This window comes from Physeter macrocephalus, chromosome 4 (genome assembly GCF_002837175.3).
Source record: "Physeter macrocephalus isolate SW-GA chromosome 4, ASM283717v5, whole genome shotgun sequence".
Classification (NCBI taxonomy): Eukaryota; Metazoa; Chordata; class Mammalia; order Artiodactyla; family Physeteridae; genus Physeter; species Physeter macrocephalus.
Window position 1 is genome coordinate 142,337,821 of NC_041217.1, and position 14,667 is coordinate 142,352,487.

The window sequence follows — 14,667 nt, forward strand, 5'->3', positions numbered from 1 at the left end:
AAAAGAAGGGAAACTGAAAGAGGAGACATAAAATCAGCTCCCAATTTATACAAGGGAAATTATTTTTAATTTATTTTAATTCTTATACTGAAAAAACTATGAAATACCATTTCTAGAAATCGTTTGTCATATCAACTTCAAAATCATTGAACACACAGATTATGGATGTTCTCGTACTAAAAATGAAACTAGACAACTTCCTTTTGAGTCCATCAGCAAATATTTTCTAAGTGTCTGCTCTGTGCCTGGCTTATTTTGAGACATAGCCAGCTCATTTCTTCCAGCTCTAATGTTCTGTGGTTCTGTGATGCTAAGTGTCTAAATACAATAGCTACTGTAGCTCAAGGCCAGGTCACACTGGTTGCTGTCAGCTTGGCACTTCCTAAGCATCAACTTAGTACCTTAGCTCCTGGGTTTGAATGTGAAGATTAGTGAGGCCCTGAAGGCACAGACACAATGAAGCATCCCAAACACTATGGCCAGTAGGAGAAATGAAGGAGCTGTATAATCTTTCATACATTTTCATGGCTATCATTTCTCTTGAAATGGCTTTCAAATCCTTCTATTTTGCATGGATAGTTCCAGAATCTTGATCCTAACAGCTGCATTTTACTTGGCACCTACTATGGGCCAGGCATTGTAAATAGGCACTTTACCTACTTTATCCACAATTGTTACAACACCCATCTAACCCCCACAGTCACACAGCTGGTGAGTGGCAAAACTGGGTTTAGCACAGAGCTTTCTGTTACTTTAATGCTTGGAGACTTTCCTTTAACTGTTAACCAAAACCTAGATCACAAAGAGGGAGTTTGAGGAGAGTATAGCTGGGCTGCTTGCCTTTGTCGTCAGCCAGACTTAAACCTCTCTGCCAAATTAGGAAGGACAAATAAAATGTAGGGTTTTTTAATGCCCCAATCTTATTGCTTCTCATATGATACTGCAATTAACTATTTGCTTTCTCCATGCGCCACCCCCTCCCCACCCCCAACGCTTAGAGAACAAGGGAACTTTGTTTTATTCATCTTTGTATTCTCAATGCCTAACACATAGGCACTCTGTAAATGTTATTGAACTAAATTATTAATGGGCCAAAGGGAAAAATGGTTATAGTAATGGAAAACAAAACATTTTCCTATGCTTTTTCTATGTACTAGATGCCCTTTCTTCACAAAAGCAGCTTTCTGATATGCTGAACCCAGTTCTCACTGTTTTGGACTGTGTTTAGTTGAGCTCAATAAAGTAATCAGAAATCTGAGTCTGGGGTTCATTTAGGTGTGCCTCTAATTTAATCAGAGATTTATGTAGCCCAAATTTAGTAGCATTTGCATATTATTGAGCCTTTATATTTTGCTTATTTTTACTGTCATAATGGCAGAAGAAAAATTTTTGTTGAAAGCTTACTGTGTTTGAGAGAAAAGATTATTTTAAGATTATTCAGTTTCTCTTTTGAAAGCTACTGTGGGAGTACCCCCAACCTGAAGATCCTTTTCTGATACTCTTTGTATCATCTCCTTTCTCACAGTTTAGAGCTTAAAGTGAGAATTTTTTTTTAAGTGTGTTTTCCTGGCATCTCATGTTTAACAGTGTCAGGGGTTTGTGTCCCTAGAACGAAAACTGTTTCTCCAGAGCCTTTTTTCTCTCAGCTTGTAGTGAAAAGAGGGGTGAGGCGAGCCAGTCGCTTACCACAAAGCAATGCCACCACAAAGGAAAGATTAAGGGTTTAGAGAGAGGTCAATGTGGGTTTTTCTCTAACTAAACACTTTCCTAAAGTTTCCTTGTGGAAAAATAATGAAGTCATCTCAGAGTTTTTAAAGAATTTTTATTTCTTTTTCACCGTCTGCATTCGCTTGTCTTCTCAGCATGGATGTTTAATCTTCCTGGGCTTTGTGAATTGGCCCAAATGAATAAGTGGTGAGCTGTCTCTCTAGGAGCTAGAGGCTTATTCTAAGGGCCTAATCACTGAGTAAACACATCTTTGCCCTCCCTCTCACAACTGCGATATAATAGTCGAGATTCTAGCACAGTAACCTGGATATTGCAGGGACCAATGCTTTGAAATGCAGAATGGTTGATCCTCCGAAACAGTGCCTGATCTTCGCCTGCCTCTTTCTTCTTTTTTAAATTAAATATTGCCAAAGAGATGCTGTTTTATTGCTTGATATTGTGCATTAGTGCCCTGGATTTCCAAGTTTAGTTTCAGTCAACACTGTCAGCTGCACGTATAGGGAACTCTCCATGTTGGGTTTCCTAGTAGCCTCTTCAGCACATGTGTGTTTGGTTTGGAAGAGCATTTAAATTAAATCAGTGAGATAGCAATGTAAATCACTAATCTCTTTTCCAAAGTCTAAATATTCCATTGCAGTGTTCTTGAGAGAAATAGGCATTTTAAAGATTTAGCCATTGCTATTGTTTGGTTAGAAATATGCTGATTCAAAAGTGGACAGCTCTCTTGTTCCCAGTGTCTCATTAAAGGTAGTTGCTGAGATACGATCAAGCAGAATTAGAGGTTGACATCCCCCTGTCTGTTGGGCCAGAGAGCTTCTAAGAAGAGGAGCTCTGAATTTGTTAGTGCTGCCAGGTTCACGTTCCTTTCTCTAAAGCAGCAGATTTCTAGATTTGTTTACTAAGAGTGATTTGGCATTGCTGCTACCATTTGGTGTCTTTTTTGCCAGAGGGCTGTGGTTGATATCAGTATTCATGTTTCTTTCCTCAAACATGCTGAGACCTGTGCTAACTTAGGGATACAAAGAAGACTGAAAGAGACCCGGTCCTCACCCTTGAGAAACTTTGTCTAGAGGGGAAACTGGTAAACAGTTGTAATACTAAAATAGAAGAGATAGAGGCCCAGAAATGGAAGCTCTAAACGCTGCCTGAAGGAATCGGGGAAGGCTTCCCAGAGGCATTTGCTTTGAGCCTTAATGGATGAGTAGGAATTTTCTAGATAAGTATCTCTCCAACAATGTATCTGATTACAGACTTCCTAGTTACCAGCTACTGGTATCTGCATAAATCAACATAGATGAAAAAACCCTAAATCTTTCTTGTTCAGCATTTAATCACCACTGCTTCCTGCTGGGCCTGACATGAAGAATATTTTAACCAATACTTGTTGAATGAATGAATGAATGAATGGACACGTGGAAGCATTTTGTCCTTATTCCCATTACATGCTGTCTCTGAGGCCCCGGAAGCACTGATATATGAGCATCTGGTGCCTTAATATTCTACAAGCTCTCCAAGTCTCGACTATAGTGCAGTTAGGTTCCCTGCTATGCTACGGTATCCAAAGAAAGAACACAGGCTTGGAGTCAGTCAATCTGGGTTCCAATCCCAGATGTACTACTTACTTACTAGTTGTAGAATTTAGGATAAGTCAGGTTTCTAAAGCTCAATTTCCGCATAGACTAATGAAGTTAAGAATACTATTTTAGGGGCTTCCCTGGTGGCGCAGTGGTTGCGCGTCCGCCTGCCGATGCAGGGGAACCGGGTTCGCGCCCCGGTCTGGGAGGATCCCACATGCCGCGGAGCGGCTGGGCCCGTGAGCCATGCCCGCTGAGCCTGCGCGTCCGGAGCCTGTGCTCCAGCAACGGGAGAGGCCACAACAGAGGGAGGCCCGCATACCACAAAAAAAAAAAAAAGAATACTATTTTACAGGTTTATTCTGGGGATTAAAGTACCTCTGGCTACCCTCATCTAGTACAACATTTCTCTTTGAAGAAAATATTTTAATTATTATTATTAGGATTAGGATTATTAGGATTATTATTTGTATTATTTATCAGGATAATTCTAAGCATCAGACTTTCATCAACATGAGCCCTTTTTCTGTAAATGTCCTTCTTTTGTTTAAAATCCCACACAGCAAATTTCTTCATCATCACATTCTTACAGCTTCCTTGAAATTTTCCTTCACCAGAATTTCACAGATTAGATGTGTATATTGTCCTTACCATAAAATTTTATCTTTCCATGTCCTGGTAACTGACTGTTCTTTAACTCAGCTCTTCTACAAGGTAGCACCAAAAAGTTAAGGACAATTTAGGTTCTTTAATCATCATTGTTGGGGTTAAAGCTGACATTTGCAAATTATGTTGCTCAATTTCAGTTTTTAGTTTCAGTTATTTTGTTGATTATCCAACTGTTACAGAGGATACTTTTAAGAGAGCAGATGTCGTTTCTTGAAAGCAGGTTTTATCAGGCAGAAGGGAAAGAATAATTTTCCATATGAAAAACTTCACTGGACATTTTCTGAAATATAAACTAGAAAGAATTCATGTGAAGTGAACATTTTTCTATCATCCTTTCAAATGGCACTTAGATGTCACATGCTCTTAAGTAAGGACTCTGACATGGGAACACATCAAGGGCTTTGAAATTACCTGTGGAACTAAAACAAGTTTATTTCAGACCTTTTTCTTTCAAGTAGAAGAGACTATTTAGTGCTCAGATTAAAAACAAAAAATGTGTAAGAGAGATTTTGGCATCCAATCTTAATCAGTATTTTTTTTCTCTGTATAGTTGAATAGTTCAGAATTAATTTTCCCTTTACATATAAAGTATGTGTTAAATACAAAGATTGGTAATTCCATTTTAGTTAAAGAAAATGCCATTCTATTGCAATTTGTGCTTGAGATAGGCTTGCACATGTTAACAGGAATCTGCGACAGCAGTCTGTAAAACAATATAATCATCCTAGCTTTTTAGAGTGTAAGGAGGCAAAATGTATTCATATTAGTAGATGCTTTAGGAGCTCCAGGAGTCAGGTACTCTTTTAGGGAATAGCATTTAATTTTTACTGTTGTTTATATTGACTGACTGTGCCTTTCCAAAATTCAAGAAATCTTACATTAGTGCATATTTTAATTCATCAGTCTTTTCCCCTCTTTTCAGAGAAAGCTTCTTGCTGTCTACCTCCACCACGATGAAAGTGTATTAACCAACGTGTTCTGCTCACAAATGCTTTGTGCTGAATCTATCGTCTCTTATCTGAGTCAAAATTTTATAACCTGGGCTTGGGACCTGACAAAGGACGCCAACAGAGCAAGGTAATACTGTTGTTCACAAGTTATAAGTTGGGCTTTTTTACTGTTAAAAGTCATCATTGTATTTGATTTCTTATCATCATAAACATTTTCATCCTCAGCATTAAATTTTCTATTATTACATTTAATTAGATAAAAGCTATTTGTTGTAGTTAACATGCAGTTATTTTCAATTGTGAAAAAAAACCTTAACTAATAAAAGATTTCTTAAATTCAAGAATAACCTGAAACCCAAAACCAAAATACATTGTTCTTGTCTTTTTGCAATAATAATAATACAGTACCTTCCTATGTTCTGTGTGTTCTTACGTTCTAATATGTTGTTGAATATTAAAATCTGTTTCTAATAATATTCAGAAAAGACAAGGAAAATCTAATATATAATCCTACTAGTAAGTTTAGTTTTTAATAATTCCAGTGATGAAGGCAGGACATTCTGGACCAGTCCAGTGGAGTTGGTAATAGCTTAACTCTAGCATATGCTAATTGATGTAATCGCTTTATTGCACACATTCTTTTGCACACAGCCAGCATTACATCCATATTCTCAATGGGAAAAAAAACAAAATCCCTTTCCTAGCTGTCAGGATAAATTTACTTAGTTTGTTACTCATAATATCTGTAAGTGATGAATAATTATTCATATTTTGCCTATTTGAGTTTGCCATCTGAAATATATTTCATCGTGTTTAATTACACGTGTGGCCATAACATCCTGTGATGCTACTTTGGGTGTGTTAACACAGTCATCATCACAGACTGCTGGTTTATGAACAGGGAGATTAAATTCATTCATTTCAAGGCAATCCTATTGTAGTTACCTAATTTAAATGACTGTCGAACAATCAGAAATCATCTGATTTGTCTTTTTATTATTTTATGGCTCACTGAATTTTTGCTCATCATTCAGACTTTGTTTTATGTAATCTGAATCTGAAAAGAAAGATGATTCTTCTCTTAAATGTGAAGCAAAAGAATGTTGAAGCAATTTCTTCATCTAATACTTCATTTCTTTAAGTAAATGGTTAGGAAATTTCATAGGATGACTTCATTCTGCCTTGGAAATGTTCCCTGTTATACATAAATAAAGAACCTTTAGCACCTGTATTTGTTTAAATTAAATCAGGTTATTATTCACACTCAGTTAAAGGTGATGAAAAGCAGTGCCAAAAACAGATAAAAATGCAGCATCGAAGGGCTTTCATGAGGCAAAATACATAGACTGGAGACTTGGCTAAATCTTTTGCCATTCACTGGCAGTAAGGAATCTCCTCCTTTCCTTTTATCCACAACTTGATGGAGAAGGAAACACTATTTCTAAACCATCTGTAGTGGCTAAGTTCAGCGGGCTACCTGCTGTTATTTTGTTCTATCCTCCATTTAATTCCTTAGTTCCTTTTATTTTACAATGACAAAAAATTGCAGTGTAGTTTCTTTTGAAAAGTAGTGTTTGAGGGGGTTTTTTTTATGACTGGCAATCAACAGCCATGTAATTGCTTTGTTATGTTTTACTAAAGAAGTCTGTTAAGTAGCACAACTTTGATACACTAGTAATAAGAGTTTGCAGGTTACAGAGACACCTGTGGTGACCAAAGCGACAGAAGCTGCTTATTAGAAAGAACCAGTACAGCTGTGTCCTATTAACTCCTTATGACACTTTTTTAAAACACAAAATAAAGGCCTTGTTTAAGGCTTTAGAGCTATTTCCCAGTGAATTGCAAGACCAACTGTGAAGTATGATAGGATATTTCAATCTACATTTAAAAAAATGTGGCATCCCATTATTAGGTTACTGTTATGAAAACAAAAAGAAATGATATTAAAAACTAAATAGAAACATCTAGGAATTTAATAAACATTTATAGCAACAAGAAACAGGGCAGTGGGGAGAAAGAGAACATAATTTCTGGGATTTAAGATACTTGACATCCTTATTCAAAGTCAAGTTCTATTCATATAACAAATTAAAAACTATTGATATTTAAAGTTAAGGTATTACATTTCTCTCTGTAAAGTAAAAAATAAAATTATGCAGCTACTGTTCATGTACACCTCCTCATTATTACAGTTAAGGCCTATGGTAAAATTCACATTTTACAAACACAAGATGAAAATTCACTGGAATGGCATATTCCTAAGAGAGAGTAAAAGTAGATTACCTTTTGATATACGAAATTATAAGTTAGGCTGATTTCTTGCCCCCCAAAAAGAGTTTAACTTTAGCCACAATTTTCTAACCATCTACCATAGATTAATCTAAATACAGTTATATGAGTTTCCATCTCTGTGATGTTTCTTGGATCTTTATCACATGTATTCAAAAGTGTTTGTCATAAAAATTGATTGCATCATCCATTTGATGCGATTAACAATGAGTAACAAAACCTAAAACTTTCCCTCTCAATTCAATAGAAGTCTGCTGTACTAATGTTTATTGGTCAGTGGTCTATATAACAAAAGTTTTTGTGCCATCATTTGCTATTACCAGGTAGTTAAAATGGGACAAATTAATATGTGGAAATACAGAAGAGATGTCTAGACATCACAAATAAGATTGTTGCTGTGGGTTTCCTTTCAACTGTGATTTCTTTATGACAAATGTTAAAGTTTAGAAATAAATTCCTGGTGTATTTCTTGTCTGGTCCCCTATCTAGTTATCCTAGTTCAGGCTAATCATATAAGTTTCAAGAGTCCTAAGCCTATAAGCTATTTAGCCTGGATGCTTCCTTAGTGGTTTTCTGAGACTATCCTCTGGTATGATAGCTGGAGACATTGATGCCCAAGACAGGAAGGGACTTGCCAAGCAAATTTATTTTTGCTTAAGAAATACTTGGATTAAGCCTCCAGAAACATTAGTCCTCCATAATTTACTGTGAATCTCTCCTGTTTCTAGAAGACAAGTGAAGGATATTGAACTAAGTGAATGCTTTGGTAAAGTTACTAGAATATGAATGTGAATTGCTGTTATAAGTCAAATTTCCTGATTTTGCTAACAAGCCAGAATACCTGATTTCGCTAACAAACTAGAATAAAAAAGAACTATAGAATGTCACTGGTATACACCCCTGTAGTGTTGATGATTTGGATTTCCCACTTTCAAAATGATTCTAGTAACTTTTCTAAGTTGAATACTTAAGTTAACCAACCTATATCTGTATAATGGATTAGAATAACTTCTAGGTTGATCTTGGAACATTCCAAATGTGAACTGAGACATCAGACTTTAGCAGTAGTGATTACTTGCCTGTTTTCTCCCTCACTAAATCGTGATCTTCTGGAAGGACTTATTTTGTTTGTCTCATTAAACAAGGAACTTTACAAAATTCTGGGAGAAAGAAACAATAAAAATTTGGCAAATGAATGTATTCTTCTAATTCCACTTAAGAATGTTGCTTATAATTTCAGTATTGTATATCTAAATAGGATTTCTTTCTTGGAAAACTCTCTATAGTCTTACTGGCTGCCATATGTAGTTGCATTTCAGAGCCATTCTTTCTTAAAGCAGTAGGCAGAAAGCCCTTGTTAGTCTTGAGAGGTGCTAGAGGGTATAATTTCCCAAATATCCAGTTGAACAACAATCCTGATAGAAACAGTAGGATATGCCGGTAAAGAAAAAGCTAAAAACAGATAGATAATGGTAAACAAAGAGATCTTGCATATCACTTCTGGAAGTGGCTAAAATATCTTAAGAAAGGTATATATTCCTCCATGTTTATTCATTGAATAAACATTTACTGAATGTTTAATATGAACCAGGATTGGTGCTATGCACTGAGGATGAAAAGTTGAAAAAGACACAGTGCTAATGCTTAAAACACTCATGGTCTAGTAAGCAAGACAGACATAAGAGCTAATATGTAACATGAAATATGTACAAGGTGAACTTCATACTGAGTCACTCTACCTGAGTGAGACAGGGAAGGACTTGAAAGAGATGACACAAGAAGGTGATAATAGAATTTCACTATTTCTATTCAGAGATTTTTAATATTAGCAACATTCCTAGTTTGTTAGGTTGCAGGTATTTGCTATTCTTATAAAAGGATATTGGTATTTTAAACCTCATAATTAGCTATCTGAATTGTGGACGAGAGAAAAAAATAGAGAAAAAATGTAATCCTGTGTGGTCTGAACCAAATTGAGGATTAAGGCCAACCAACCGGGATGGACAGATTCCAAAAAGTTGTTTTGTTAATGATTCATCCTGGTACTGGCATATGCTTATAAGCAGACAGTGGAGCAGAAAAGTATTTTTAGCACAATGTAGTGAATGAATGCTTGGTCTATGAAAGAATAATTTCTTAAAATTCAGAACACATATCACTTCTAGGAAGCCTTGCATCTTCCCATTCTTCCCTTGCCTCAGTCTGGGTAAAAATGCACATTCTCTGTGCTCCCATAGTATCACTGTACTAACTTGTATTGATGGCACTCATTATACTGAATGTTTATTGTCTATCTCCCTGCTAGGTTGTCAGCTCCCCAAGGGAGCTATGTCTATAATCTCAATGCATTAAAGTACCTTTTAAAAAATAAATGTTATATTGGTAAATAAACCAATAATCTCTAATAGGCTTATTGAAACATAATGGATAAGAGAAACCAGCTTGGGTAGTAGAAAGAGCATTGGAAATGCTACCATATCCCTCTAATTGTGCGATTTTCCCCCCACAGCCATTAATAGGAATAATAAAGCAAAAGCCTTCAAAAGCCTTCTCCTTGCAGAATGAACTAAAAATGTTCAGACTGGGTACCTCGTCTTCTGCTGGCACTATAGCACCCCAGGCTATCGTGGCCTATGCACATGTGCCCCAGGCACCCACCATCTGGAAAGAGGATTGAATTCCAACCAGAATGAGTTTATCCATTAGTTCCAAAGTTTCTTCCCCAGACTCACCAAGTCTCTATGATATCTCTAAAGTAACTGGCCTCTCAAATGGGGCCATTTGGGATGGTACTCTGAGCCTTCTGCACTGGTGGTGACATTGATTAAAGTAAATATGCCCATAGGATATATAGGAATACTGGACTGGCTTCATGATGAGCTGTGCCAAGAAGGTAGGCAAAGGTCCATTTGGGCACCATCAGAATTAAATATAGAGAGAACTATATAAAACACTAGCACAATAAGTATTGATTTGCTTACCTCTATTAGAGCTGTTTGGGACTGGGTAATGGAAACATTGCCACATGAGTGCCCTTGGTGCTGAACTGCAGGTTCTTGACTGAAGTTGCTTCATGAAGGAAAGCCATATAACATATGTGGCACAATAAACCACCAATATTAACCAGTAATAAGTGGGTTAATGGGTATCACTTGTTCTGAACAGGCCCACATGGCAAATGTCTTACTTAGTACATCCAATATAGGTATTGTTTTAGATTATCTAATTCTAGAAAATTTAAACATTGAATTTGACTAGGATAGTGCCAACTGCGTGATTAGCCGGCTATGGGTGCTGAAAAATGAGTTGCTTATATGTAAGTTCCTGAGTTGAAAGTGTGTAGCACATAAGTATACGTGCTACACAGTGTTAAATCAGGCATTGCACACTATTTCTAAGCAGTGTTCCCTAGGAATTGCTGACAGTGCCTGAGTTACACAGGTTGCATGTAACATACATAGCTTTGTATTAAATTTTGCATACACAGTTAGTACCAATGTTCACAGACAGAATTCTATTGCCTATCAGTATTAGCTTTTGAATTTAATGCACTTGGGTGCAGTATATCAGGTCACTGTAGACTTCTGCTGCTGTGCTGACAGGTACTTGTTAGCCTTAATATTCAAGTGATAGTTTTCCACATTACTTAATCTTTGGCAAGAGTTAATTGGCTTAAATCTCTTATTATCAGTAGGTTGTCTTTGCCTGCACTTTCCATCACAGTGGCTTACCCTTAATTCCAAACTACTCACTGGTTCATGCCTGGCTGAAGCTAGCTGACCATGTTACTCTAGCCCTACACTTGCATTTGATCCAGCAAATATAGCCCAGGTGTGGGGTCTGCATGGGAGACACAAGGAGTGTTAATATCCAGCTGCTACCCTAGGAGCAGATATGCATTCTGCAAAAGTAACTGCTAAAACAGATGGACACATTGTGGTCAGAGTACTAAGACTTCCAGAGAGCCTTCATGCCAGATTTCCATATACTTTTGCCCAAACTTCTTTATTTCCTTTGTGACACGTTTTCCTTCCCATACTTGTAAAGGAAATGTATTGCCATCCTAAACATCCCAGGTCAAGGCTTAATTAATGCTTTAAAATAAAGGTTCTAAAACACCAGGAGAGTTTGTCATTTTCTCCCTGGTTTGTTTTGTGAAGAGGGAGGAGAGAAGGTGAGGAGGAACCCCTCCTGTTCCATGATTACATCCTACCCACTCATTTTCTCCTTTTCTCCTCTGCTTTTGATTTTTAGTGGCAGTCTTAACAGAATGTCAAGATCAATTTGCAGCATGGTTTAACTCAAGGTTTGCGTTCTGCCAGCAGCAATTGTCCCTGCAAACAATGCCGTGTGTTCTTGTAACTTCAGAAGCTTTTAGAAGGATCATGGCAAGGGCAGCATCTAATGACTTTATTAGTGTAAGGTTTCAAAATGGGCTCAGTAATTGTTCATATCTCTTTGTCAGCAAGTCATAATTACTGCTCAGCATTGTCCAAGGGTGCACTTGTGAATAGTTTCCTAATAGTACTGAAAGGAAGGAAAAGAGGGAAAGGATAAAAGGTGATGGCCTCTTACAATTGAGAAGAAGCCAGTCTGTATATAGATGATGGCTAAACTGTTTATAATACATTCTTTACTCTTTTTAAAATAGACAGTTATCCTTTTAAAAGTGTTCTTTGAGATAACTTTAAATTACCAGTTTACAAGCTTTTTAAACTCTGATTTGGATACTTCCCACACTACTACCTAATACTACAATCATAACTGCCTGGTGGTGCATGCATTGTATCTGAATCAAGCATTTGTGTAAAAAAAATTTATTTCCTTGACACTAATCGAATTAATGCTATTCGGGAAATATATATTTAACTCAGATACAGTTGTCTGTTTTCACAGTCTGCATGAAAACTGTTAGGAAAGAACAATACAAGGTGATACTGTTGACAAGATAGTCCAAAAGAACATTTAAGTTTTTATCAAATCCGATTTTCCTCATGCACTAGACTTTTCTTGTTACTCTCTTGGTGTTCTTCTTGGTCTTTCTCCTAAACACTCTGTGCTTTGAGTATTCTAGGGATCTTGATTTTGAGAGTGATAGAATTGAAAGAATCGTTGCCTTTTCAAGATATATAAAGTTTGAGCTTCACACCAAGACTTCTCCCCTTTGTGCTGTGTTGGCAAACCCTTACCTGTTCTGTGACTCCCTGCAGTGTACTCATGTATAGTTATGTGCAAATATTCACTTCCAGTAGCTAGTTATTCTCGTATTTTAGGGTATACAGATTCAAATGAATGTGACTGCCAGAGGTACTCAATCCAGTTTATATATAGAGATTACAAAACGTGAGTTATCTAATGAAACAAATTCTAAAAATAAGCCATTTCCAAAACAAAATATTTTTAAAGTAATATACCCCATCATGTCTTTTGCTTTTCTTCTTATCTGAAATTGATAATATCTAAAGAGATTTATTTGTTTTCTTAATTGCTTTGTCAGTGTTGATAATTTTTATATTCATGGTTGTTTCTGAAGAATTTTTACTAGTCATGTCACCTATGCCATTTAAATTGGTAGCACATTTCTCTCTTTCATAAATACTGGTAGTAAAACACTGAGAAAAACTGTAAAAGAAACATGTTAGTTCAGTCATGTAAAACCACCTATGGAAACTGGTTCCTCTGACATTTTTCCGGTATTTGCCTGTCAGTCTACATAGATGCGCAAAAAGGTTTTAATGCCCAATAATCTTAATGATCGAATCTGCCAAATATACCACCAAAAATTGAAAGAGGAAATAACTGTTAGTCTGGAATTGGAGAGTGAGGTGAAATCCTATTTCTTATATGTTTGGGTAATTTGTTAGGGAATAGGTTTGGTATCCTTTCCTTCAGCATATGTTTGTATCTTTGTATTTGATTGCATTCTAGTAATAAAGTGACAGTTTTATATTATTTACAAATAAAGAGTTAACTGTAGGGATTTTTAAACAGCCATACGTTAATTTATCTGCTGTTGGCTGACTCAGTCTGTAGCCACAGCAACAATTTTTTAAATCCTCCTAAATTATTGCCTTCTGTGTATCTTTCCTTTCCTCAATATGTGATCAGCACCAAGAAAGTCCTGTTTAACATACTTCTCTACAGATCTCAACTAAGGAAGGGATGAGGCAAGTTTATATGAACAATAAAGATGCTATGACTATTATATGTCAGTATGAGAAATTATATCTCCCAGTCCCAGTTTCAAATAAAGTATTGGAGGTTCTGAGCTGCTCCCAAATAAGTTACTTATTTAAGAGCCACAGCAACAAAAATTTATTATTTGGACATTACGAAAGCTATGTAAGTATTATTTATTAGTTCCTAAAGCAAAACCTATTCACGTTTAAACATGTCAGTTGCTATTCTTAAAAGACTGTGATTTTCAATACAACTGTTTCTTCACTGTTTATATGCGGACAGTCATATGTCAGTCATAAAATGTAGGGCAGTTAAGAGGTAAGAGTCAGTCTGGGATTATGAAGAACAAGGGGTTATTAGGCAAGTGGTATAACATATCTAGATTTTTTTCTTCTATGAAAATGGGGGAGGGGTGACCCTATTTGAACTTTTATCTCTAAAATTCTGTGACTTTCTGATGACTTGAACACATAGTTTTCAATATAAGCAAGATTAAAAATGAATGTTAGTAAAGTCTGTAAGTAGATTGTAGCATACTGCCCTTACCAGCTTGTGGTCTAGTCAGAGTGACCTTAGTGGGCTATAGCTAAGGAAGCCACAGTCATTTTCCACCTCTTTCACCAATAAAGGCACCTTCCTTACCCTTAGAACTGTCCTTCAAGCTCTTGCTATTTGTGATGGGAGCTTCTAGAGTGTCAATAGCTAAGATCAAGATTACCACTACTGCTTTAAAAACACACACACATAACTGCAATCATTAATTAAGCCCCAGCTATGTGTCAGACACTATATATATATGAGCTCATTTAATCCTCACTCTATATACATTACCCCATTTAACCACAATTCTGCAAGGTAAATGGCAAAGTCCAATTTCACATGTGAGGAAACTATTTTTGGCTCAGAGAAATTCTGTAACTTACCCAAGGTCATGCAAATGATTGTACCAGATACAAATCCCAGATCTACCTGTGCTTTTCTGCTACATAATGCTTCTTGTCCCATGACCTTGTCAAGCTGGATTATTACCAAGAAAGTTGTACGAAATAACTGTGCATAGCCCTGTGGGAGATAAAAGAGAAGTATAAGACATGGATCTTTTGCTCAGGTAACAAATAAACATGGAATTCACCAAATCTTAGAGTTGTGGCCTAGAAGCATTCTTAGTTAACATCCAATTTGCAACTATGCAGACATTTTTCCCTGTATTATGTCTAACTGATATTACTACAGTCTCTACCTGAATACTGCTAGGGACAGAGAAATGAAAGCTTCAA

At 36.4% G+C, this 14,667-nt stretch overlaps 1 protein-coding gene across 1 annotated transcript in view; it reads left to right on the forward strand.

The window, feature by feature from the left end:
- FAF1 (Fas associated factor 1) overlaps nucleotides 1–14,667 on the forward strand; it is a 534,086-nt gene that overhangs the window by 393,489 nt on the left and 125,930 nt on the right. Inside the window, exon 13 of the mRNA XM_024119653.3 lies at nucleotides 4,894–5,048. Coding sequence (XP_023975421.1) covers nucleotides 4,894–5,048 — 155 coding nt within the window. The remainder of the gene's footprint in view (nucleotides 1–4,893; nucleotides 5,049–14,667) is intronic.